Source organism: Melospiza georgiana, chromosome 8 (genome assembly GCF_028018845.1).
Source record: "Melospiza georgiana isolate bMelGeo1 chromosome 8, bMelGeo1.pri, whole genome shotgun sequence".
Classification (NCBI taxonomy): domain Eukaryota; kingdom Metazoa; phylum Chordata; class Aves; order Passeriformes; family Passerellidae; genus Melospiza; species Melospiza georgiana.
Window position 1 is genome coordinate 21,646,145 of NC_080437.1, and position 25,880 is coordinate 21,672,024.

The 25,880-nt window shown below is 38.6% G+C and overlaps 1 protein-coding gene across 1 annotated transcript in view; it reads left to right on the top strand.

Annotated features, from left to right (window-relative positions):
- MYOF (myoferlin) overlaps positions 1–11,805 on the top strand; it is a 61,679-nt gene extending 49,874 nt beyond the window's left edge. The window contains exons 39-54 of the mRNA XM_058028702.1: positions 827–838; positions 1,659–1,757; positions 2,383–2,508; positions 3,732–3,887; positions 3,994–4,085; positions 5,032–5,202; positions 5,716–5,864; positions 6,087–6,226; positions 6,509–6,597; positions 6,679–6,774; positions 7,365–7,506; positions 7,831–7,930; positions 8,806–8,999; positions 10,222–10,331; positions 10,639–10,786; positions 11,197–11,805. Of these exons, the coding sequence (XP_057884685.1) occupies positions 827–838; positions 1,659–1,757; positions 2,383–2,508; positions 3,732–3,887; positions 3,994–4,085; positions 5,032–5,202; positions 5,716–5,864; positions 6,087–6,226; positions 6,509–6,597; positions 6,679–6,774; positions 7,365–7,506; positions 7,831–7,930; positions 8,806–8,999; positions 10,222–10,331; positions 10,639–10,786; positions 11,197–11,232 (1,860 nt within the window). The 3' untranslated portion in view covers positions 11,233–11,805. The remainder of the gene's footprint in view (positions 1–826; positions 839–1,658; positions 1,758–2,382; positions 2,509–3,731; positions 3,888–3,993; positions 4,086–5,031; positions 5,203–5,715; positions 5,865–6,086; positions 6,227–6,508; positions 6,598–6,678; positions 6,775–7,364; positions 7,507–7,830; positions 7,931–8,805; positions 9,000–10,221; positions 10,332–10,638; positions 10,787–11,196) is intronic.
- Positions 11,806–25,880: the final 14,075 nt, after the last annotated feature.

Here is a 25,880-nt window from a genome sequence, read left to right on the forward strand (position 1 = left end):
ACAAAAAAATTAATTCCAACTGGCTTTAGAAAATGACAATCCCATGCTAATCTGATAAGAATATGCTGTATTTATGATTTGAAGGTAGACAAGACTAGTAAAATATAATAGACCTGAACATCCCAGTTAAATAATTACTTAAGAGAACAGAAATGGGAGTAAATGAATGATATACCAGAGTGATGTCCTGACCTATTGATGCATTTGGCTTGTATTCATAAAATGTTTTACATTTCTTCTGCTTTGCACAAAAATTCATTGCTAATGCTTTTAAAAGAAAACAACAGGTACAATGTATAAAAAACAAGCAGAAATGACATTGCTAATCATGGCTTCCAGATGGGATGCATGATGCTTGCTCTTAGTGGACTAGTGGGTCATAATTCTGGTATCTGTGATTTAACAGGTGAAGCATTTTGGATTGTGCATATTGTTTTCACACTTATATGGATAAATCCACAGAGACAATATTTTGCTTTGATTTTTTGTAATGTGAAGAACAAAGCACAGGGTAATAATGTCTTGCAATCCCGAAAACCTGCTTTATAAAATGCATATGTATATAAAGATGCATGCTCCAATTCAATATCCAGAACATTCTGCTTTTCTGACAGCACAAAAAAAAATCATCAAGTTAAACACATGGTGTCTAAGTATTCTTCAAAAGCATTTTGAAATTATTAATGTTTGTAACTTACTTTGCACACTTACTATATACAAACTACTAAACATTTAAAGCCTATTTAACTGTATACAATTCTACAAATCATATCCTTACCATTGCTTTTATTTTGCTCTTTTTTTATGACTTGATCCTCATGAGCAGCTCACAGAAAAGGTAACGTATACTACTTCAAAAGAATCTACACATTGCTTTCTCCAATTGAAAACCAGTATAGCAATACTCCTTAGAAATTAGCATTTAAGCATGTGGATGACAACAGTAATCTCTGAAAGTGTTTGATATAAAACCTACAGTGAACTTGTTACATGGTAGATATAGGAAAAATATGCAAGACTGAAATAGAATGCCCTATATATAAAAAAAAAAAAAAACCAACAAACCCAGAACAGCCCCAACAAATACTCACCATTAATGATCTACATAATATTTAAGATTCTCTGTAAGTCTAAACAATCTTTAAAAAAAATCTGATTTACACAGTGGATGAATAATTTTCATTCTGTTCATTCATAGACAATGAATGCCATCTATTACCATTGGAAATTTGTTTTCAGAGGCAAATAATTATATTGTACAAACCCTGTGAATACAGAAAATAGCACTTTATTAACAGTGATTATCAGACTTAAATAAAAATAGAAAAAACCCGCAGAAATACTGGATTAGTAGAGTGTATAGATTGCTAGTATCTACGTGACATGAGGCTTATTGAAGTACTATTTTTAAGGGGCAAGACTCAACTACTTTTCAAATGCATTTGGTTAACAGTGAGGTAGATCTGCAACTGCCTTAATTATTATATTCCAATTTTCTTTCAGATAAATCTTTACCTAACTGTTACCTAACTGATAATAAATTTTAGAGGATATTGTTTGCTAATATGCTGAATTGTTCATTATTTCTGCTGTACAGTATGATAGGAGAGAGGCTTTATCTCCCAATAAAAGCTTTTTTTATTTGCTTTTCTTTTAAGGAGGAAGAAATTGTTGATTGGTGGAGCAAATTTTATGCTTCAATAGGAGAATATGAAAAATGTGGACAGTACATTAAAAAAGGATATGACACTTTAAAGGTAATGCTCAGGATAAAATAACATATTTCAGAGTTTATAGGCCCAAGACCTGATCAAAACTGTCCTTTTTTTATTTTTAAATGCTCTTCAAAATTTATCTATACATGATTTTCTATAAAGGTTCTTTCCTTATTCATATGATTAAATGAAGGTTTTAAGAAGATATCTTGGCTTCTCTTCTACTTACCTACACTTATTAAGAGATGTATTAATAATTTAATCTTGCCTTCAGTCCAAGGGAATTTTACTCTTGACATCTTTGGGCACCAGGCAGATCCTAAATAAACATACAGATTAAGAAAGTATGAGCACAGAGAATCAGTACTTTTACTGTTTGTTGGCTAAAATTTGAAGTGAGACTACTTTCATTTCTTGTCTAATACAGCTAACAAAAAAGTAAAAACCTTATGACATGCTACTTACTCTGGTTTTAACCAAGCCTAAATGAAGCTTTGTCACACCTTCTCCAAAACATTGCATTTGCTCCCACTTTGATATAAAAATAATTCCAAAAGCTTTGGTTCCCTAAAATATTCCATCAAACATAAAATACTTTGCAGTGCCATTATGGTGGAGCTGATACACATATCATAATTTCTAAACTTTTCTTTTTTCTGTTTTTAAGGTGTATGACTGTGAATTGGAAAAAGTACCTGAATTCAATAACTTAACAGACTTCTGTGATACATTTAAACTGTACAGAGGGAAATCTGAGGAGAGTGATGATCCATCAGTGGTTGGGGAATTCAAGGTACATTTCAAATGATGGGCAACAAACAAATGCTAGCTGCATTCTTTTGTACGTTAGTGATTATTTAAGTAGATCTACATGCAAGAATTTCAGCTTAAATACAGATGTGTACATTAGTAGGGGCAACAGATACTGGTAACTACTTAGCTAAAGACCCATCTTTTTCAAGGAAAGTACAGCTACACATTGCTCACACTAGATGTGCTTCGTGTTAATTGAAAATAAATATAATTCCTCCTAATGTAACCTTCCCCAGTAACCATGGGACAAAACCTTCCCAGATAACCTCTCAAACAGGACTTAAATTCCAAAAAGCACGTTTTTAGAATGATTTTGGAAAAGGTATTTTGTACTGTTTCTGTGACTTTTATAGATTAAAATAATGCTAATGTAGATCACTTGGAGTATTGTATCCAGTTCTGGGCCCCTCACTTTAGGAGGGACATCGAGTTACTTGAGCGTGTCCAGAGGAGGGCAACGAGGCTAGTAAGGGGCTTGGAGCACAAGCCATACGAAGAGCGACTGAGGGAGCTGGGGTTGTTCAGCCTGGAGAAAAGGAGACTCGGGGCGACCTCATCGCTCTCTACAACTTCCTGAAGGGTAGCTGTAGTGAGCTGGGGGTCGGCCTCTTTCTCCGGGCGACAACAGCTAGAACAAGAGGACACAGTCTCAAGCTGCATCAAGCGAGATGTAAGTTAGAATTAAGAAGGAAATATTTCACAGAAAGAGTGGTCAGATACTGGAATCCTTTACCCAGTGAGGTGGTGGAGTCATCATCCCTTGAAGAATTCAAAAAAAGACTGGATGTGGCACTTGCTGCCATGATCTAGTTGAACAGTTAGAACATCGGCTGGACTTGATGATCTTATAGGTCTCTTCCAGTCTTGAAAATTCTGTGATAAAACCAACCAACCAATCAAAACATCTCCAAACCTTAAATGATGTTTTTGGAGAGAGAAACAAAGTATTTGTTACATATTCTTAGCTGGAGCAAAACTCAGCAATTGTGTTGACATCAAAACAGCTGAATTGAGTTAAACTGGCAAAGGATATAACCTTGTCTTTTTAGTGTTATCATCCAAAACCCACAAAAATAAAACAAAGACTTTTAGGTCACTGTGGATCAGGCTATATATATAAGAGAGCGTGTGTATGTGTAGGCTAAACAAGAGAAAGCAGGCTGAGCAGAGTGCCTGCTCTCCAGCCCTCACGCTGTTTTCCAGGGCTCCTTCAAGATCTACGCGCTGCCCGCCGACCCCGCGCTGGCGGCCCCGCCGCGGCAGTTCCGGGAGCTGCCGGACAGCGGCCCCCAGGAGTGCATCGTGCGCATCTACATCGTGCGGGCGCTGCAGCTCCAGCCGCAGGACAACAACGGGCTGGTGAGCTCCCTGCCCCGCCGGCCGGCCCGCTGCTCGGCTGCGCTTTAAAGCAAGTCAGTCTGGAAAACTGGCCCTTAAACATGTTCTGTTTTCTTATTTTAAATAGTGTGATCCTTACATAAAAATAACTCTAAGTAAAAAGGTAATTGAAGACAGAGATCATTACGTGCCTAATACCCTCAACCCAATCTTTGGCAGGTAACAAACTTTTTTGTATTTTCAATTTACTGTATTTTAAAATGTTTTCCTATTTTTTTAAGGTAAACCATTACTTGAAATATTCAGTGCTCTGTTCATAGTTATATACTGACAGTTAATTGTGAGTAAAATTGCATAAGGTGTTTTCCTTTGAAATCATTGGGAAACACAGATGTTTGGCTAATCCGTAGATTTTGTCATGTGGGTAAATTGCACAAAGTAAAACAATGCATATATCTTAAACCAGCCTGTGTTAGGCATATAAGAATAACAAAATATGCTTATGGAATATGGAAAAAGTTTTAATTCTGAAAACTAGATGGATCTTACAAGTAATCAGCTTAGCATGCATTCCCAGTACATTGGTGTTAGTGACACCATTGAAATGTATGACTAAAAAATACTAGCTAGGAATGAAAAGTTACATCATCTGCATAGTTACTATGAAATTCTAGGTCTGGTTTAGAGTGGGAGGAGGATTTTGATAACTTAGAAGTTAGGAGGACTAGAGAGGAAGACTAGAAGGGTTATAAAGGGTTTGAAAAGCATAATTTGCAATGATGTACTACAGGTTTTCAATTGTTCAGATTATGCAAAGAAATAGACAGCAAAGAGACTTGATTACAGACACAAAGTAACTTCCTTCCTCACTTCCAATTCAAGCTGATGCGCAGAAAACATCTAATTAATACATTGTGCAGAAAGGAAGGAGGTAATATCCAGAGGAGTAAAAGTGAAATTATTTATTAGTGCAAATAGAAATTGGAGCATGAAAGATAACTGTTGCTAGATTTATCAGCACTGGAAGCATCCTTTTAATATCTTACAAAGGCTATTGCTCAAAAATAAACTAGTAAGTGCTTTTTTCAATTTGTATTTTTAAGTTTAAAAATAAGAAGCATTTCTCAAAAGAACAATAGCCTTAATGGGCAATTTTTATGTGTAGAATGTATGAACTCAGCTGCTTCTTGCCTCAAGAAAAGGATCTGAAAATTTCAGTCTATGATTATGATGCATTGACTCGTGATGAAAAAGTGGGTGAAACCATAATTGATCTGGAAAACAGATTCCTTTCTCGTTATGGATCTCACTGTGGCATCCCTCAGCAGTACTGGATGTAAGTAAATTTTGTCTGTTGAAAATTTTAGTCTGTAAGACCTAGTACCCAATCTCAAAAAAAACCCCTTAATTCTATGGTTAAAAAACAATGCTGTGGCTTCTCAAGGGCATTTGTTGTGCTTGGTTTATCATCTAAATTCCAAGTGAAACTGTAAATCTTCAGAACAGCCTTCACTGAAAACCATGGCATCAAATATCTTGACATTTTCTTAATCCAGTAATGTATATCATTTCTGTCCAGAGAATTCACACTTAACAGAATTTTCTGACCTACTGTTGCAAGTAAATATGAAAACATCTGAGAGTTTGAATTATTTTGATACTTAGAGAAGAAACATTGTCTTAGAAGGTAATTGAGCTGATACAAAATTATGTCACTGTATCAAACTCCAGAGCCCTCAATCTAGGCAGTTCAAGTGCTGCTCTTTCTTAATAAATACATTTTACATGATGTGTAAATGCCATGAATGGTGAATAATTATAGGATATGTTTCTTTTGCTTTTATAAAAGTTCAGGTGTGAATACCTGGCGTGATCAACTGAAACCCACCCAGTTATTGCAAAATGTAGCCAGGTTTAAAGGCTATGCTCCTCCTGTCTTCTCTGAGAGTGGCAGAAAGATTAACTACGGGGGGCAAGACTATACTTTGGATGATGCTGGTGAGTTAGTTCACTTATTTTACATGTATGTCTCAAATTCACATTGATAAAATAGAAAACTTTCCAGTTATTTATGGAATACTAGAAATATATCTTTGATTTTTCTCCAAGTTGAATACACTTTTATGCTCAATTTTAAATACCTGGTTTTAATAATTTTTAAGTTCAAATGCAAATTCCAGTTCATAAGCCCCTGGTTTTTTCCCATTTATTTTATTTCAGAAGCTAACAAAATCTTGCATCAGCATCTTGGTCCAGGTGAAGAGAGGTTAGCCCTTCATATCCTCAGAACCCAGGGTTTGGTACCTGAACATGTGGAAACAAGAACCTTATATAGCACTTTCCAGCCCAACATCTCCCAGGTACTGTGAGCTGCCTTGGTTGTGGTTTCTCGAAAGCAGAAATGGAGCATTCCAGAATTTATGTCATGTTGTTAATAGTGTGGTATTTCTGAGGGGGAAGTGGGCTACAAATCATTATTGCTTGGTATAAAATGTAAGGCAGGTTAGTCTAGAAACATAATAAAATGCAGCTTTTTAAAGAAAGTTTCTGTAGAAACAAGAAAACTTATCTGAAAAATTAAGGGGCCATGACAACCCTATATGCAACAAACAATCCCTCATCCATCTTCTGCACTGCTCCAGGGAAAGCTGCAGATGTGGGTGGATGTTTTCCCCAAAAGCTTAGGACCACCAGGCCCTCCATTCAACATCACACCCCGCAAAGCCAAGAAGTGAGTATCCCCACATCCTGCACACGCCCTGGCTGCCTTGACAAAGCAATCCAAACCTTTCACCCCAAATCTCTCTCTTAGGTACATCCTGCGTGTGATCATCTGGAACACCAAAGATGTCCTTCTGGATGAAAAGAGCATCACAGGAGAAGAAATGAGTGACATTTATGTGAAGGGGTAGGAGCATTCTGTCATGTGACACTTAAAATGAATAATATTCAGAATGTCCTGGGAATACCTTGACCATGGATTTCAAATATTAGTTGGTTCAGCCAAGTCAAATGCTAACCTCAGAGAACTACAGAAGTGTTATCAGATAAAGCACAATCAGTTAATGTGTGGTGTAAGATGCCAGAATTTCATCTCTTGAGTCAGATAGCAACTGAAAAGGCAGAGTTAGTTTTGGTGCTGCATGGCTTGGATTCTTAATTTTTACATTCCCTCATCTTAATATAAAAAAAAAGCAATAGAAATCAGAAATATATTACCAGGCAGATCTAATTTCTCCTTAAAAAAGAACTCAGCAACTCAGCACTGAGTTCTAAGACTACAGCACTGGTCTTAGATCAGGAATTCAGTTCAGATGTTCCTATTTATGCTGCTAAATTGGAACCAAACTGCAAAGGGGCGTGAAAAACTCCCCAGCTCTCTGTGAGCAATTCTTACAGCTGGTCTGCAACCCCCTAATAACACAGTTCCAGTACAAACAGGCAATCCCACAGTGTAATCCTACTGCAAACACCAGACACGTCTCTCCATATTTTCAGATGGATGCCTGGTAATGAAGAAAATAAGCAGAAAACTGATGTTCACTACCGATCATTAGATGGCGAAGGGAACTTCAACTGGAGATTTGTTTTTCCTTTTGACTATCTCCCAGCAGAGCAACTCTGTTTAGTTTCCAAGAAGGTAAGTATTCCTAAAGATGTCAATTCTTAGAATACAGATTCTAGTTAGCCTGGTAATTTCTACCTACATATTGAAAGAGACAATTTGGCTCAGCTCCATGTACTTTCTCACACTGCTGTTGTGAACAGATTCATTTTGCCTTTAGGCCAGAAACAACACACTGGCAACAACAGCAGTCTGCTTTTAGCAGGGCAAGATTAGATCTCTTAATACTTCCACCAAGCCCAGAATTCACAAGTACTAGCAGACTTCAGCTTTGGATTTCCATAAGTAATTTTAAAGGTGTTTTGTATTTGTTTTCGTATTTGTTTTTTAAAATTTTAGGAACATTTTTGGAGTCTTGACAAGACAGAATTCAGAATCCCACCCAAACTGATCATTCAAATATGGGATAATGACAAGTTCTCCTTGGATGACTATCTGGGTAAGATTTTGAATGAAAATAATTACTGCTGTCTCAAAGCAGGATATCAGAGTGAACAATTTTAAATTATCACATAAGGATTGCATTTACAGTGAGACACTGAACATGGAAATATACTCCAGCTTTCCTTCACAGTACAGGCTCACTGAATGAATAAGTATTCACTCAGTAAAGGCCTACTGGCAGGTACACCAAGATACTTTTCAATCAGGTAAACCCTCTCACAAGGCACATGAAATAATAATATGCATGAAAATTTACTTTGCTTCTTTCTTTAAATAAAATTACTTAAACAAGGGCACTTCAGTTCTAAATAAGAGTATTGACAATAGCATGTAAAGGAGGTTGAAGCAACCTACTTCACACTGTTATTAATCCCTACCTTTTCTAGAGATACTGCTCTGCACAGGATTCTCTGCCCTGTATTAAGACTGCTCCAAAGTCTTTAGCTTACATACAAACTATACAGGCCTCAAAACCTGAAAACAAGTAGTTGATTTATAACCATTATTAAAGTTTGCTAAATTATGCATTTAATTGTCAGAAATTACTTATTATATTGCTGTATTTGGGTATCTTCCATTTAGATTTGTGGGGGGAAAAACCCTCTATTAAAAAAATCAAGCAGTCTTGCAAGCTCTTGTTGAGCTTGCTAAATCAAGTTTATCAATACCAGCAAGAGGGGCTTAAACAAATTGTGTTCCACTTCCCTGCCTCACAACATCTTTAGACAAACAAGAACATAATGTGTCTGCTGACTGCCTTTCCTGTATTTCCTGTACGTACAAGTTTAGAGACAGCAAGGTTGATGCTGAGCTGCTGTGCTGTATGGATGGTTGTGAGATGCAGTGTTTGTTTTTGTATCCGCCTTCTAGGCTTTGTGGAACTTGATTTACATAAAACAATCATTCCAGCAAAAGTCCCTGAGAAGTGTAGTATAGACATGATTCCAGAATACAAGGAAGACAGTTCTCAGAAGGCTCCCAGGACTGCCTCTCTCTTTGAACAGAAATCCATGAAAGGATGGTGGCCATGCTATGTTGAAAAGGATGGCTCACGTATTTTAGCGGTAAGGTTATTGCTTCTTTTTAAAGTATTTGAGATGTGCTCACCTTTCCTTTCAAATGACAAAGAAAGACTGTAAAGAGTCTCCCACTGAGCTGTTAGCTTTCAGTGGATAGACAGAGGAGGGGTAAATAGGACATTCCATGCACAAGTTCAGGAATTTGATCCAGCAACAATTTTTTCTTTTAAAATGTGAGTTTAATGCTTTATTTATGTAATTTGTTGCTAACTTTGTTTAACCTGAAAGACTGTGGTGCCAGTTATGCTATCTTGCCAAAGCAGCTGATGAAGTCATGTGAATGAATCAAGCTGTGCCAGGGGAGATTTGGCTTGGACATGAAGAAAAATTTCTTCACAGAAAGGGGTGTTGAGCATTGGAATGGCTGCTCAATGGGAGGTGGTGCAATCACCATCCCTGGAGGTGTTCAGGAGAGGACTGGATGTGGCACTTAGTGCCATAGCCTAGATGACAAGGTGGACTTGGTGATATTAGAAGTCTTTTCCAACCAAAATGATTGTGTGATTCATTAATTTATCACATTATTGCTCAGAAGAACATTAGAGACATCCCAAATGCATTAAAGACTAAAGGAAAATGTTTAAATCCAAAGGATTTTTGTATACAGCAAACAAAATCTCTGTACTGAGAACCCAGACTAACTTTGTGATTATGTATGCCATCAGAAGACCCAAAGCATTCAAACTTGTTCTACAGAGAATATAAACGTGTATTTATAATTTGCAGAATATTAAGCCTTTCAAAGGTGTCTTCTTCTTTCTAATATTTTTGCCTTAAAACTTTTATTACTGGAATTTAATAAATGAGGAAAAATATTCAGAAACATTTACAATATGAAAATATGAATATGCAATATGAAAAATTAGATGCATGGTCATTTGGAAAATATGCAGTCCTTAGGCTGCTCTTGGAAGAAGAGGAGAACTGTTTTTGTTTTGCTGAATTGGAAAAAAAAATTATGGCTTAGAACTATAGATGAACTAGCAGGACAATTTTATGTTCAGTGATTTGGTTTTTTTCCATGTGTCTTTTCCTGATACTATGTTGTGACCTGTCGCAGTACAGAAATCAGTGTGTTTTGAGGAGGAAACTGGAAACACAGATGTACACCATGAGCTGATCCCAGCTATTCTGTCTAAGTACCAAGGAAGTCCCATTAGTGCAATTTCAATAAGATGCTTGTCTCATGCCCCTTTTTTTTCTGAAGGGTAAAGTTGAAATGACACTGGAAGTTGTCAATGAAAAAGAAGCTGAGGAGAGGCCAGCTGGTAAAGGAAGAGATGAACCCAACATGAACCCCAAACTAGATCTACCAAAGTAAGACACTTTTATCCCACTAGCTTTAGCAATACCCAGTATCTAGTTACTCTGATGCATGCAGTAATATATTAGTCATCAGTTATCCTTTGCAAAGTTCCATTTATAAAAGCCAATCTTGTTTCCTCCTGCAAGCATTAGGATAAAATGCAGGATGGTTTCAGTACTAATGGCACACGTCTACTGCAACTGCTATCTTGCATTTCAAAACTGTTTTCTTCAACCTCAGACCAGCACGTTTTGAAGTGTTATAATCTCATGCTAAATTTTTAGAGTATAAATTATACTTACTTCTTTCAAAATGCAGCCGGCCAGACACTTCCTTCCTTTGGTTCACAAATCCCTGCAAAACCATGAAATTCATTGTGTGGCGCAGGTTTAAATGGCTCTTCCTCGGCCTCATCATCCTGCTGATTCTCCTGCTGTTTGTGGCTGTGCTCCTCTACTCCCTGCCGGTAAGAATGGTTCTGTTCCTCAGCTCTGGGATGAGGTTAGACAGCAGTCATCAACAGGATACACTCCTGACTCAGACAGAGTCTATCACCTCTGTTTTAGCAGGAGATAGGGATTATATCCTTAGAGCTGTGAAAAAAATTCAACTGATATTTATTGAGAAACAATTAAAAAAATAACCTATTAGCTAAAGATGGAACAAGGAACTGCTTTAGAAGAGTTAATAACCTACACAATTAAAATAGCTAATAGTTGGCCTAGAGTCTACATTAGTCTGAAAAAACTTTAACTCAAATTACATGCCCTAAATACATTTTGATTTTAATATTTAAAATGTATTTTTCAAAACTACACTGAAGTCTTTTGTGCACATAATTTTACCTCTCTTGTTTCCTTCCTTCTCCCCCAACAGAATTATTTATCAATGAAGATTGTGAAACCAATTTAAGGAAGAATTTTTTATCTCATCTTTTTAAATAGAGCTGAAATTTTGCCCCAGGCTGTGGACCAAAATCAGCAAGACTCTCCATCCTTTGTATTTGCTTGTATTTAGAACGGTAAAATAGATAATTAAGACTTTCAATAAGGTTAGCCAAGGTTCAAGAGGTCATGAAAGGTGGTTTTTAAAAACGAGGAATAACCCACAACCCCCATTTTTTTTTTTTACTTCAGTGGTATCTCTACGTGGTAAAGTTTGACTTTGCTTTTAAAGTGGATTTTTCATAAAAATTACTCAGAAGAGCTGCCTGCTACTGCTATCTCTGGTTTCTAACAGATACTTTCTTTTGAGAATCCTTTTCTCAAAAGGGCACACTTTGAAACTCTGCATTTTAAATTAAAGGAAAACAATCACTACTTACAATTATGTCTAGCAAAGAAACATCATAGTGCAACCAAAGGGTCATACATTGTTCCTAATTCCAAAGTTTTCATTTTCATCATCATGCTGCTTAAAATTCATATTTGCCATGCTGTAGACTTGACAACACTATACAGGTATCCTGACAAGTTAATAAACATAGAAATGAATTATACATAGTTTTTTAGTATAATTAAAATTTTTTAAATAAACTTATCCACAAGTAAAACACAAGTTTCCAGTTTTCTTCAACTGTTACAAAACTACAATGTATTAGGACTTGTGTAGTGTCTATCAGAGGATATAATGTCACAGACCTGGAATTTAAGGTATTTTACTGTTATCTGCACTGTGAATAAGGAAATACTTCTGCACAAAGTTCTCATTAACTTATTAATTAGCTAGGAAATTAATAAAAAAATCTGTTCACTAGTTTCACTATACTCCTTGTATTTAGAGATGACCATGAATCAAAACACAGGAGGATACATGACCTTGAATCAACCCTAGTTTGAAATCTGATCTGCACATGGAAGTATCTCATTTTGCATCAATCTCCTCTCCCAAGGCAGAATAAAATATAATCTGCACTAAAAATCAGGTTATAGTCTGTGATTCTCACCTTTATGGAGGGCTGACACAGAAGTGCCTCTGAACATCCCCTGGTCCTTGAAATAAAGGAACTCTGCAGCAAACCTGAAATCAGCATTTGGTGTGATAGTCACATTTTTGACTGGATAAAGACTTCAGCTGCCTTTAAAAATATGTCAACAATAACTACAAAAATTATTCTTCAAAAACTTCTGAGGTCTGTGATTGTATTTAGTGACATACTTAACACCTTCTTAAAACACAGAACTCTAAAATAATAAGCACGTACTGGTTGGGCAAAATAAGTAACCTTATTCTGTTGGAGGAATTAGGGTAAAGGTCTAATATTAAATAGCTTCCATCATGTCAAGTCCCAGTGGCTCGAGTGGAGCAAGCAGCAGTCACTCTGTGGAAAACATAACACCACCCTTAGTTTTTTGTTGTCAAGAAACTCTCAAGCATCTTGACCCTTGAATGAAAGTTTATAGCTGGAACTAATCACTATCCAGATGGATTGTCCCTCCACTAATGATGAAATAGCTCTCCAGAAATAACCAGCAATTTGCATGAGCTAATGTTTGATCATCCACTATTAAAATCTGTCTCAATCAATGCCATAAATCTGACAAATAGTAAAAATCACAGCAAACTTATTTTCATGCAAGACAAGAAAGTGTGCTGCTTCTAAGGGTTGTAATTAGAAAGCATTTCACTTCAAAGGGCGTGAAGAGCAGAGATCCAAGCAAGACTGTTCACAGAGCATTTGAAGAGTGGCAGGTACTGCCCTTCTGAGTGGAGTTCACCCTCTTCCAGATGCCTTTTTGTTCAAGCATGCATAGGCTTGATCGTTTCACTTCAATTAGGCAGTGCTATTAAAAACATAACTGAAAAGTCTGAGAAGCCATCCCATCTGCCAGCCTGCCCCAGTAACAAACAAAAGACAGCACATCTTCACAAGAAAGAAAAGGTGATCATTTGTATTTACATACAATGCTAGTCAAATCTGTAATCCCTGGTGCAGCTGCTGTGCATGACTCCAACATGCAACAGATTTTTGTCTAGCTGGAGCAGTTACCAAAGGTTTAGCCCTGTGTTGGTAGCAATTTGGTGCTGCTCTCACCATTCACCAGTGACTGGGACGTTCACTTTGGCCAGTCCAGATCCGAACCACTCCAGTTACCAGCAGCTGAGGCAAATGGCCTGTGAGGCCACAGAAAAGAGGGCAGAATGTAGATTTTCCTGATACCACTCCTCCTTATTACAGGAAATTACTTAATCCAGGGAATTCCTCCTCCTATGAGTTTGTTTTTCCAGCCAGCTGGAACAGCCAGGGAAAGGCTAAAGCTAAACTGAAAGTGCTTCTAACAAAAAATGGGTAACTGGCAGCAGGTTGTCAGAGTCCTGCTGCCTCTGCCATCACACAGGTTCAGACACCAGTGGCTGCATCTTTGATGCACTCAAGTATCCAAGCATTCCTATCACTGCTTGCTGTTGTCACCCCAAACCCTGACTACTGGAATGGGCTGTAAGGAAGTTAACAGCTACTGTCATGTACTTTACAAAGAGCCATCGTGTAATTCAAGATAAAATATTTGGAGAAACTTGCACCTATACCAGCTCAGTGTAAAGAGACAGTAAACTCAGGCATACTTACAAGCTGTTCTTGCATTTCTTTGAACAACCACAAGATGACATCCCAAGTCTCGTGTGTTCACAGTGGCCTTCCCATACTTCTGTTTTATCGCTACCCTAAACACGTCTCACAGACGGAGATGAACAAGATACATTTAGTAATCAAGGGAAAGCAGTCCCATCAAGTCCATTACTTCTAAGTGTATTTGCAAAACACAGCTCGAAGCACCTTTGGGACCTACCCATTACATACAAAGTGACTCCAAGGCTGGCCCTTACTGACCACTGTGCTGTTGTATCCTCACCCTGCCCCTACATGCTTAAGCATCTATTGAGCAACCCGAGGGCAGTACTGAAGTGTGAAATGGTAGCATTCAGGGCTAGCTCAGCTAGTAAATACCATACAGCTTTTTACACAGTACTTGCCATTGCTCAGAGCTGCCATGTCACGTTTACAGACAGGGACATGAATTAGAAAGACAATTCTTTAATGGAAAAGTACCAACTTCTTTAAAAATTTATGTGCAAAATAAAAAGAAACCAACCCAACAAAAAACCAACCCACACATTTTATCTGTCGAGTCTGACCATGCTCTAACCACAAAGTTATTTTTTGAAAAATTTATTTCCCTTGTAACCTTTGCTGTGGCTAGAGATTGCATGCAGTGATAAGTGCTAGATGAGGAACACTGTGGGGTAAAAAACTTTCCTGAAGCCTGCAAAAAATCTGAATGCATTGCAGGTGCTGAAAATAACTCCAAGACAGTTCCGTTCCTTTCCCACCCCTACAAGGAGTCAGGACTTGTGGCAAACATCACCGGGGCATCGAGAACACAGCAGGAGGGACCAAACACCCCGAACGAGCAGTGGGACTGCCAGGCACCCACAGGGATCCCACAGGGAGTGACAGCACAGGAGGGAAAGGTGCTCGCTGCATTTCGGAGCTACCCAGAGTGGTCAATGAGCGACACCGAGCCTGCAGGGTCACACAGCACCGGGCTGAGCAGGGTGCCAGCCCGCACCTGGGCTCTGCAGAACAAACCCCTCCTCGCCGCTGCTTTGGGGCTGCGACAGCAGCACTGCTGGGGAGGGACAGGAGCACGGTGCAGCAGGGACAGCAGCACTGCTGGGCAGGGACAGCAGCACAGTGCAGCGGGGACAGCAGCACGGTGCAGCGGGGACAGCAGCACTGCTGGGCACTGACCACAGCACAGTGCAGCAGGGACAGCAGCACTGCTGGGCACTGACAGCAGCACGGTGCAGCGGGGACAGCAGCGCGGAGCAACAGGAGCAGCCCAGCACCAGATTCATTTCGGCCATGATGCAGGTTCAGTGCCAAGCTGCTTGGCTGTAAAACCACACACATACTTCCAGAAAGGAAAAGGTGCAGAACCAGGAGAGACTGGAGAGTTTATACAAACCTGAAGTGCTCTTAGGCAGTAATGGAACAGTTACAGATTTGCACCTAAGCACCTGAACTCCCAGTAGTGCCTCTTCACACAGCTGTGTGTCTGTTGGGTTGTGTCACTGCTCTCTATAAAACAGCAGTTAGGAAAATAAATGGAGTTAGATGCATCATCAAACAGGAAACAATTAATAAACCCAGGACGTGTTAACAAAGTTCTATCAATCATAATCTTCTTATGTTTAAACCATGTATTTTATTTTGCTACAGGTCTCAAAAAAAGGCACGTTATAAATTAATAAAGATTCAAATGTGGATAATGAAAACAATCAAAAGCAAGCAAGTAGGCTTTTCCTGTACAAGAAAAGCTTGAGACATCAGCACTAGCCTGGAAATTGGCAGAGCAAGAAAATAACAAGTGTCTAAAGCAGGCACTTTAGAGAGGCATTTCTTCAGGAATATATTAAAAACATGCACATGCACACAGGAAGGCTCCTTCTCCCCTCTCAAAACCTTCAAACTAAAAGCCAAAAAATATACAAAATATTAAAGGAGATGTTTTAGTGCAGATTTTAGGTGACTGCTGGAACATTGGCAGAGCATCTTATTTAGTTTAATAAGGACAGGGAAAGCCTGCAATGCCTCCCTGCATTTACATATTAGGACAACGTTATGAAATAAGCTAGCTCTGAAACTTCGCTGCATCCCATCCTCACTGGAATCCCCAGAACAGTGTTCCACTCTAAGACAGATAGCATGGTGCTTCTGAGAGGAGGATTGTGCACCCACAGCTGTGAAAGATGTCCTTCCCTGTTGAATTCCCAAGTTTTCTAGCCTTAACTGCATACTGCTTACTATTCAGGTTATGAGAGCAAATACCATGAAGGCTGATCATGGGCCAGCCTCAGAGTCACCACTCCAGCTGGGCCATGGCTTCACAATGCATTGGCACTGGTGGCATGACTAACTGCAGGTATTTATTCCCATTCTCTACCATGCTTTAGACTAACAAAATCAAAACAAAAAGAAAGTACCAACCTTCCTACACCCTTTCTGAGTTTTTGTTTAGTGTGAGACAATCCTCTTATTTGCTTCCAGCCATAGTACTATGGTGTGTTGAAAGAAATCATGGGTTATGGCCTTGAGAAGGATATCTTAAGCTGATGTAGTCATCAAACAAAATATTCTCAAACTGAGTCGTCAGCAAGTTCCTTTGCCACAAGACTCCATTTCAGGACTGCAGGCAAACTCAGGGAGACAAGAATATATCAGCAGCAGAGAAGAGGCCCCCAGAAGAATTTATTTGCTCACAGCAGGACAAATACTATAAAGAAAATAAAACTAAATAAAATATAAAATCAAGGTAACAAAAATCTACTTAGCCACCAGCTCACATATGTACCAAAGATGAGGATGGACACTGCAAAGAGGACAACTTACCAGCTGAGATAAACAGTGCATAAGAAGGCCAACACTTACCCTACATGTAAAAGACACATTAACATGCACTAAAACAACCAAGGCTCCAGTTAGCAGCAAAGCATTAGACATCATCTACCTTGGAGAAGAGCACCAGCCTTCTACAGCAAAATACAGATTTCTTAATACTCTCTTTTCCATGTTTTCAAGGGGAGAAAGGTTGCAGAAGTATTTTTATATGATTCTGCTCTTTTACTCCCAGAAACACAAAGCTTTTGTTTTAACTGAGATAACTCCCTGGCTGAGAAGTGATAGCACAGTTAATCAGCACCTTCTCTCCAGCCCAACACCTCCTGTGCAGTCACACAGCAGCTCCAAAGGCAACTCCAGCCTCAGCACCTCTGGGACCAGCCCTGAGCTCCTGCCCAGGAGCCCTGACACTCCCTGGCCTGGCAGAGGAGATCCATTTCAGTGACTGCTTTCTAAGCTGAAGAGCTCCTGGTTTAGAGTAGGAGGCAGTCAATTCAACTTTTAAAACTAATCCTGCCCACGTCAGAGCAGTCTAGCCCCAAATCTACACATTCTTGAACCTGCATGCATTATATATGATTAACTGCTACTGTTAGAATATTAAGAAAGTTTAAAAAACAAAAAAAAAACCAAACTCCAGAGACAATTATTTATGCAAGAAAGACAGCAACTGGAACACCTAGCAAGATCTTCTAGTGTTGCCATACAGGGACTTTGTTACAGAGGATTTATTCCAAGTTTTTGTTATTTCTTGCCTTGAAATATCCTGAAACAAAATAGGATAGTCCCACTGTGCTGTGAGCTTAAACACACACACACACAAAGTAGACAGGTAAAAGCACTAAAAGCAATCAGTTCCGAGAAAGGATTTACTTTTACTTCAGTTGCACAAGTATATGTTGGTGTGTTTTTAAATAGAAAAAAGATGTCTCCACTCATCCTACTCTGATCCATGCTGTGCCAACTTAAATCCTGCCAATGCATCTGAATAGTCAAACAAACGTCTGTCCCTCCCCAAACATCCACCATTCACATTAAATAAAACACATAACAATGGGGGGAAAATAGACCTGAAAAGAGCTTATTTCCAAATGCAAAGGTCTAACCTGAGGATAGCTATTTTCATGCAAATCTCGATTCTTCTTGCTCATATACATGAACCCAGAATTATCTGTTCAGTTAACATTCTTAGCTTCTCTTATGCAATTAACAGGGAGGAGAAAATTAAAGGAAAAGCGAATGGAAATCCCTCAAAGCAATGAAAGCGAACCTTAGCTCTGGTGCTTCCAACTAGCAAAAGACCCTGAAAACAAACTATGCTCAGGGCAATAGGGAGGGGAGAGAATGGATTGAACCCCCAAATCTCTCCTGCACAGCAAAAGCCAGGCCAGCCTGCCACATCACGGGAGTTCTGCTGTCAGTGCCAGGTTAGGGACTGCTCTGCTCCTGGTCGCTTTTGGCGCATGGGGGAAATGCCTTCAGTTCAGGCAGCCTCCAAATCAGCCTTACCTTAGCAGAGGTCAGGCACTACAGATGCTGATGCACCCCTGAAACACCTTCCCACAGCAGTTGTTCAGCGTGTGGCCACCTGCGCCGTGAAACTTCCACTCTATTATACATATCCCCTGCAGCATGCCACTACTGGCTCAAAAGCTGAGTTTCCAGTTTGGAAACTGGAAATACCAAATTTCACCTCTGGGTTTGGTTTTTTTTTTTTTTTTTTTTTTTTTTTTTTTTGGGGGGGGGGGGTTGGTTGGTTTTTTTTTTTTTTTTGATCTGAACCCAATTTTTTTTTTTTTTTTTTTTTTTTTTTTTTTTTTTTTTTTTTTTTAAATCAGGCGAAAAGAAAAAAATCTGTTGCCTGTCTGTGAAAACACACACACACTTTTTGGTTTTGCCATGAACAGCAGCTCCAGTGAAAAGCAGGAGAAAGGTACCAGAATTGCCTGTGGTAACAGCATTGACATCTAAACAAGCTCAGGGCAATGCTGGAGCTGTGACAAGCTCTCAGAGATACCGGCCAGGCTGTAACATACCCTATGTCTGTATAATGAACAACACCTCGGCTGAAATGTCAAGACCAATGAACTTCTGTTTACTTTTTGTGCATAACAAAGTTACTTAATTTTACCCCACTTGTATTTCTTAGTTCCTTTAGGTAAGTACATGCCTCTGCAAGATATATGTCTGACAAAGATGACAGTTTTTAATTGATTTTAAAGCAAAATGGTGAATTTCAAACAAAACTCAATTCTAAACTCATTTGTCTTACTTCATAACTCAGAATTACCCCATTAAAATAAATTATTTGGCATAGGACAAAATCACTAAACAGCTGAAGGAAGGATGTGTGGTTTAGAGAGGACTTGAGGGAAAGGAAGAATTTGACTAACACGCATTTGTAAGAAGAACATTCATAAACAATGTTGCCCTTATGCTACCAGAAAAAAATAAAATGAAATTAGCATTTGTAAAAAGCGTTACTAATTTCCTCCTTTTCCCCCCATTTATTTCACAGAACAAAATTTCTAACCACACATAAAGCTAGGCAGAAAAGATTTAAGGAGGACATCATTACTCCTGAGGATGTTAAGGGCAGGCACTGTCAGGGTAAGAGGAGTTAGCAGGTCCCACACAACGCAGTTAAAACATCAGAGTGGAAGAATAACCCGACCAGGTCCCCTCATGACCAGGCTTGTCTCAGCACCTCAGCTCCCAGGCAGCTCTGTTAATCCACAGAGCCTCCACTTCCCTGCACAGTCTTGGAACAACAATTCTCTTGTATTGAATGCCGAGAATAACAGTGATAGCATGATGTATATCTGCTGAGAACAAAGAGCTGTGTGGCTAAATTTAATCAGCATTTTCTCCAAATGTGTCAAACAATCCTGTGCTTCCATTGTGTAAACGATTTACAGAAAGCAGTGCTACACCAGGTGAGAAATATCTTAAATATGTTTCAAAGTTATCAGTAGGTGTTACCTTTACTGTGCTAGCTGATGTTTACAACAAGCAAGGTTGCTTCAAACTCTGTGTGCTTCAGTTCACTTACTACAGGAATTCTTCCTTCACTTCTCTGTCCTCTGACATGAAGACTGGAAGGGTCACCTTCATAATAAACGACAGCTAAATACACATTCTTGTGTAATATCTATCAAAACTTATAAAACCTGAATTGTGAACTTAACTCAAAATTTTCAGAAAATAATTTCATTCCACACAACCCAAAGCCAGTAAAATTTTAGGAGACCTTCTTTTGCAATGAATTACCTTGCCTCTTGAAAATTTGCAAGAGAAGAGCTAAACTGTGTTCTTTAGTTCTCCTACTTAGGCATCTGTTGAATTTGGAAAGGGACTTTTTATCAATTCAGAATTCTGCCTGTGAAAGGCCTGAAAGGACTCTCAGGATCCTTTTGGTTTTGTCCTGAGCTCAAACCCACAGAGAGACTGTCCCAATATCAAACTGATATTTAGTTATTTTAGCTTTTTGTCCCCAGGGCTCCATCTGCAAGCCCAGTTCCTTTAGTTTGGAAGAATGGATCACTGGACCCATTATTATCAGTCAGGTATTCTCTTATCACCCACCTACTTCAAGATAAAAGCCTTGCTGTTTAAAATGCAATCAGCATCTTTGTTTGAGCCCAGCCAGCGTGCACTAAAAAGGGTCTGAACTCCAATTAGTGCCAAAAGCAGTTTTATACTTTCAAGTACTTATGGCACAGAAGCAAGTGCTCATCTCTGAAGATGGAACATTCAGACTGGATTCATCACCTCCTACCTCTCTTCAGTAAAATTAGTCTGCAGCCTCACCCCAGCTTGTCAGGCACAGCTCGTGATGCCTCACTAAGCACCCTGGGAAAATCTCATCAACAGTTGCCTATGGCAAGCAAAGGCTCATCTGCTAATTTTGTTCCTTCTACACAAAACTTATCTATGATTTCTGTCCCACAGGATCCACCCTGCACTCTCTGCATTTTAGAAAGTTAACAGTTATTCCATTTTGCCATGAAAGAAAAGCATCATTGTTAGATTGTGCTTTGCTAACAGCTAACTGCAGGCACGATCTCACTGTCAGTGGAAATGGGAAAAACCCTCCTAGACAGCAGCAATAAGTAGTTTGATACCTGCATTTTAAAACAGTATTTCCAGACACTAAGAGCACTATACTACCTATAGAGAAATATATACGGCTCAAAATTTCCATGATATGTATTTTAAGGGAAAGAAATTTCACTGCAGCAAATCTACTACTAAAATGTTTCTGAGGTGCAAATAACTCATCCCCGGTTCTTTCAGAAACTGCAAACAAGTAATTAGCCCTTCTGAACTCCAGAGTCTGTAGCCTGTAGCTAATGTGATGTTACTAATGCATTTATAAACATCAGGCTCCAAAGCCAATACTGAGATATTCCATCATAATTTAGATCTCTCATTAACTTCACCACCCTGATCAACATGCTGTCACTGGCAGAGTGTTTGACAGTTTACATTACCTGCAGACATGAGTTCATGTCAATTCAATTAAGAAAGATTAATTCCAGAGCTGACAATGCATAAATATTTTTAAATTACACCTGGCCTTGTTGGCACTGCTTATTCCAAGACTGACTTTAGAACAGAGAATGTGTCTTTAGCCTCCTGGGCAGAAAGGAAAACCCAAAGGAAGGTGAAAGAAAGAATTTATTATGAATTCAGTATTCCATCATACTGTCCAATCTATCTTTTGTGATTCTCCCTCCCTCTCCCCCCAGTAATTAAACAAGCTTATCTCTCACTGTCTGATACAGAATGAAAGGAAACAGGAAAGATTCGATGCAAAGAGGCACTGCCAGAAAATTGTCAGCGACATCTCTGTGATGATCATTTGCTGACTGGTTTAGATCTAATTTGTGTACATCACTGCTTTGGAAGGCATTCAGATCCCATGGTGATAGACACCATATGAGAACAGAGATAGATAATATTTGACATTTATCTTCACGAACAAAGATCTGGGTAACTCCCCACTGATTGCACTTCTGATGAGTGAAGATAAATGTCACATCAGACTAAGCCATCCAGCATTCTAGTGAAACACTCTTACTCTTGGCTCTGATGTGTAAAAATATCCAGCTTCAGTGCATGTGAACAGGTTTAATTAGGTAAGCATCAAGCACACAATGATAAAATTATTGGCTCACCGTTATCAAACTGGTCACAATCCCCAGTAGCCAAATTAATTAAATTCTGGTCCCAGGTTTAATCTACTAGAAGAAGCTTTCTCTGATATTTCAATGTAACAATTGCACAGCCATTGCATGAAAAGTGCACTTTAAGAAGAAAAACTCCCTGCTCTAGTCAAATCTGTGCCATACCCAAATAAACAAACCACTGAGAAAGCAACAGCCCCTGATGAGTATCATGAGGATCCTGATGTAGGAACCAGAGCCCTGTCCTTGTACTGAATTAAACTGAACTGTGCAGACACACAACTCCAGAGCTGTTCACACTGGCTGATGCTAAACAAGATATCCTTAGTGCAACAGGAGTGGGAATCTCTACTAAAACATTAACTGGGAGCACAATGGGGAGCATTCAAACAGCAGTGGGAAAGGCAGGGAGAGGTAACACACTTTCCCTGCTTATAACCTGATGGCTCTTGCAATGGACTATTTTTTCTGTCCTATTGAGTGAGCTTGGTATTAGGGTTAAATGAGATGGAAGTAGTCATGGAATCCAGAGCTACCTGACATAAGCATTCAAGATTTTAATGCTTTGACATGACTTTTCTAATTTTTCTGCACCCACAGGTTGAAAAGCTGAATTGAGCGGCTTGCAAGGTTCCTTAAAATCATCAAATTCGAGTACTACCAACATGAGGCAGCATAAAAAAGATACAAATACAGCAGGAGAAAGAAATCGTAAAGTAATGTTTTCAAATCCCTTCTAAGGTAGAGGTTTGAGAAGATAGATATTAAAAGACAGAACCCAGTATGTAAAAGTGGTGCTCTCATGACGTTTTTTGTTTTGGTAATTTTTAGTATTTTGTTTAATTTTCAAATCCTGGACTGTATTTGCAAGAGTATTAATTTTCCAACACTTCTGTTATCACAAGTTATAAAAATAACAGATTTCCAGATTCTGTCATCATCTTATGGGAGAACTCTAGGTTTTAGTTAGAATTTTGTTTTTACAAAGGCTGATAATTTTTAGAATGTGTCAGGAGAAACAAAATGTTGCAGAGGCTAAACCTTTTTTAAACCCCTTCAAAATTAAAAGAGAGAAATGCCAAAACCCAAGCAAATAAAAAATCCCAAAGTACTTTCATGTATTTAACTTCAACACCCCCCCCCCCCCAAAACCTAACACAACTGGGGAGGGGGGAAGAGCAATTCATATAGGGGGGTCTTTGTATGAACCAGAGATGCTTCAGGGTGCCTGGAAAACAACACATATAGACACATATTAGAGTTCTCACTTATCCAATGAAGCTTTACTATCACATACTACATCTGACCTGGTCACTGCACACATCAAAGCTTTTTCACCAGACTCTGTTATCCTGTCTGACAAAGGCACCCACCTGTGGGCTTCCTGTTTGTGAAGAACATAGATTTGGCCTTTTGAGCACTAAAATTCATCAATCTTAGCAAAGCAGAGAGAGCTACAGCTGAATACAATTTCTTTAGAGGCCTTTCATTTGAGCAAGATTTAATTAATTTGTGTTCTTAATTCCAGAAATGCACAGAAGAAACCTGTACTTACTGAAATTCCGTGAAAATAAATTTGAAAACAAAACCGCCTAAGCTAATAGGTAGTGCCGAGTCATTAGAAATATGCAGCTGTATTGGGGAAGAAAAACAGGATTAAAACCACCATTGTGATACTAGAAAATACTGTCCTTCCATGGAAATAACTTTTGTATGTGGAGTGAGGAAAGACAGTGATAAACTGCACTGAAGCCATAGAGGAGAATGTTTCAGCTCCATGGAAATTATTAGCCCAGGAGTCACATTCCAGAAAAACAAATGACAATTTCTGCAGGAATTTTTGGTTCAGACATGGATAAATTTGTATTCTTTCATCTGATCTCCTAACACAACAATTACTTCAAAATCAGCACTAAATTAAGTTGAATTTCAAATCTTTCTAAACTACCAATTTGTAAACTAACTGTTGCTGTTATATTTCTCTGATATAAGCTTTGGAGGGAATGAGTTTCAGATTGAATAAAATGTCGATAATATGCTGAATAAATATTTTGCCTTGCTTGTATTTTCTTTTTATATTAACTAGAGCGCATTATTTTTTAGGGGGGAGTCAGAAGAACTATTAAAATAACACTTTTTTAAATTTGAGAAGACATTCTCTATTCTCACTCTTTCTTCCTTTCTAACATAGCCATTTTTAGACAGCTGACTTGCTCAGCTATGCTATCTTTCCCTGGAATATTGCCTTTGCTGGAACAGAGCCAACATCACTTGATGTCTCAAAGTGAGGGGTGCTTACACTTGATTTCTGTCAAGGATCAACAACAAGGCAAAACCTGCACCTTTCTGGAGTAGAAAACCTGCTGTTCTGAACTTTGGGCCAGAAATCTTGGCTCATACCAAATTTTTCTTACTGCTAGTAAAGTAGGATGTCTGAGAAATCTCTTCTTTGATTCAAAATCTTAGGAAGTGGGGGTTTTTAAGCACTTCTGAGTTCTAAGCCCTTTTGCACGTAATTTCCATTTACACTGCTCCTTCCACTGCACAGTCTGCGCAAGCCACACTGTTACTGTTCTTGCAGTCAGGTGAAAGAGGTTCCAGGCTGCAATACCCTGGGACAAGCAGGGACAGAGCAGACCAGAAGGAGTAAGGACAGCAAGGTTTTCATTCTCACTTTAGGCTTATCTTTAGTGGTCACAACAGAGATACCCAGTGGCCCTGGCATAGCAAGATCTCCAGCAGTCTAATCAGCATTTTCAGCAGAGGCCTATGTGCTGGGAATTGGTTCCTCCAAAGGCCTGTGACAAGCAGAATGCAGACTAATTTTGTTTAACAGCTGAAAGAAATGTAGGTATACAAGTGCAAAAAAACCAGAAGAAAGCTCAAATGAAATGGAGAAACTCGTAAAAGTGCAAGATGGCTTATGAAAGGGTTAAACAAGAAACAACAAACCATGTGTGAGCAGTCAAATCCCCAGTAATAACAGGAATCAACTAGAAAATAAGAGTCGCTACAGAAAACAGCAGAATGGACAAAACAAAAAAAATTTTTAAAAAATGGCAAAATGTGCTTTTAACACCTATGCTATAGCCCAAACTTTCAGATACTACAGAAATAAACACTTCATGGGAATCCCAGTGTAGCATGAGGCAGATGGTGCAGTTCCAGAACAAAGAAGGCACTGAAAGGCCAATACACTTAAGGTATCTTAGAGTTTGGTTTTGGTCATGGAGGGGTGGTTTTGTTCTGACTCTCTATGAAAAGAACATAACCTGCATTACTGCATGAGCAGCCCCTGCATCAGGCAGCAGAAGACCTCCCTCTGAGATGTTTAGACCCCTCTATGTTTTCCTGAGTTAATCCAATATGACCACAGGGAAATCTAAGTTCCCTAAAAAGAGGCCATGAATGAATCAAGCAGCATACTTCACTGCTAGCTTTGAAAGCAGCTATTTAAATTCTGTATAGGCTTTATCCTAATAGTTTGGTTTGGTACAGATTTTTTTTCTTTTTTACTATTAACAAATTACTGTGGATAATTTCTTGCATTTATGTTTTTAAAATCTCAAAATATGAAGAAGTTCCTTAAATTAATACTATCCCTCACATTTTGAACTACTTCTCATCTGCATGAGCCATATTTAAATAGCATCTTCCAAAAAAATACTATCTTTGTCATCTTTTTACAAAGTCCATCCTAGGCTATGTTAAGATAACCAGGTTTTGGTTTTTAAAAAATAAGAAAAATAAGTATTTTGTTCCTTGTTCTTCTCAGTTTTTAGCAATTTTCTTTCCATACTGCAGGCATGTTGTGTGTTTCTAAACATGCCAGAGCAATAGTCAAATGTAAACAGCTGCATTAAAATATCACACTGATTAAATAACATCAAATGACCTGGATTAAATAATGCCAAAAGACCTGACCTAAAAGAAAATAGGCAGGAAATTAAAAGCCACATTTGACACTTCAT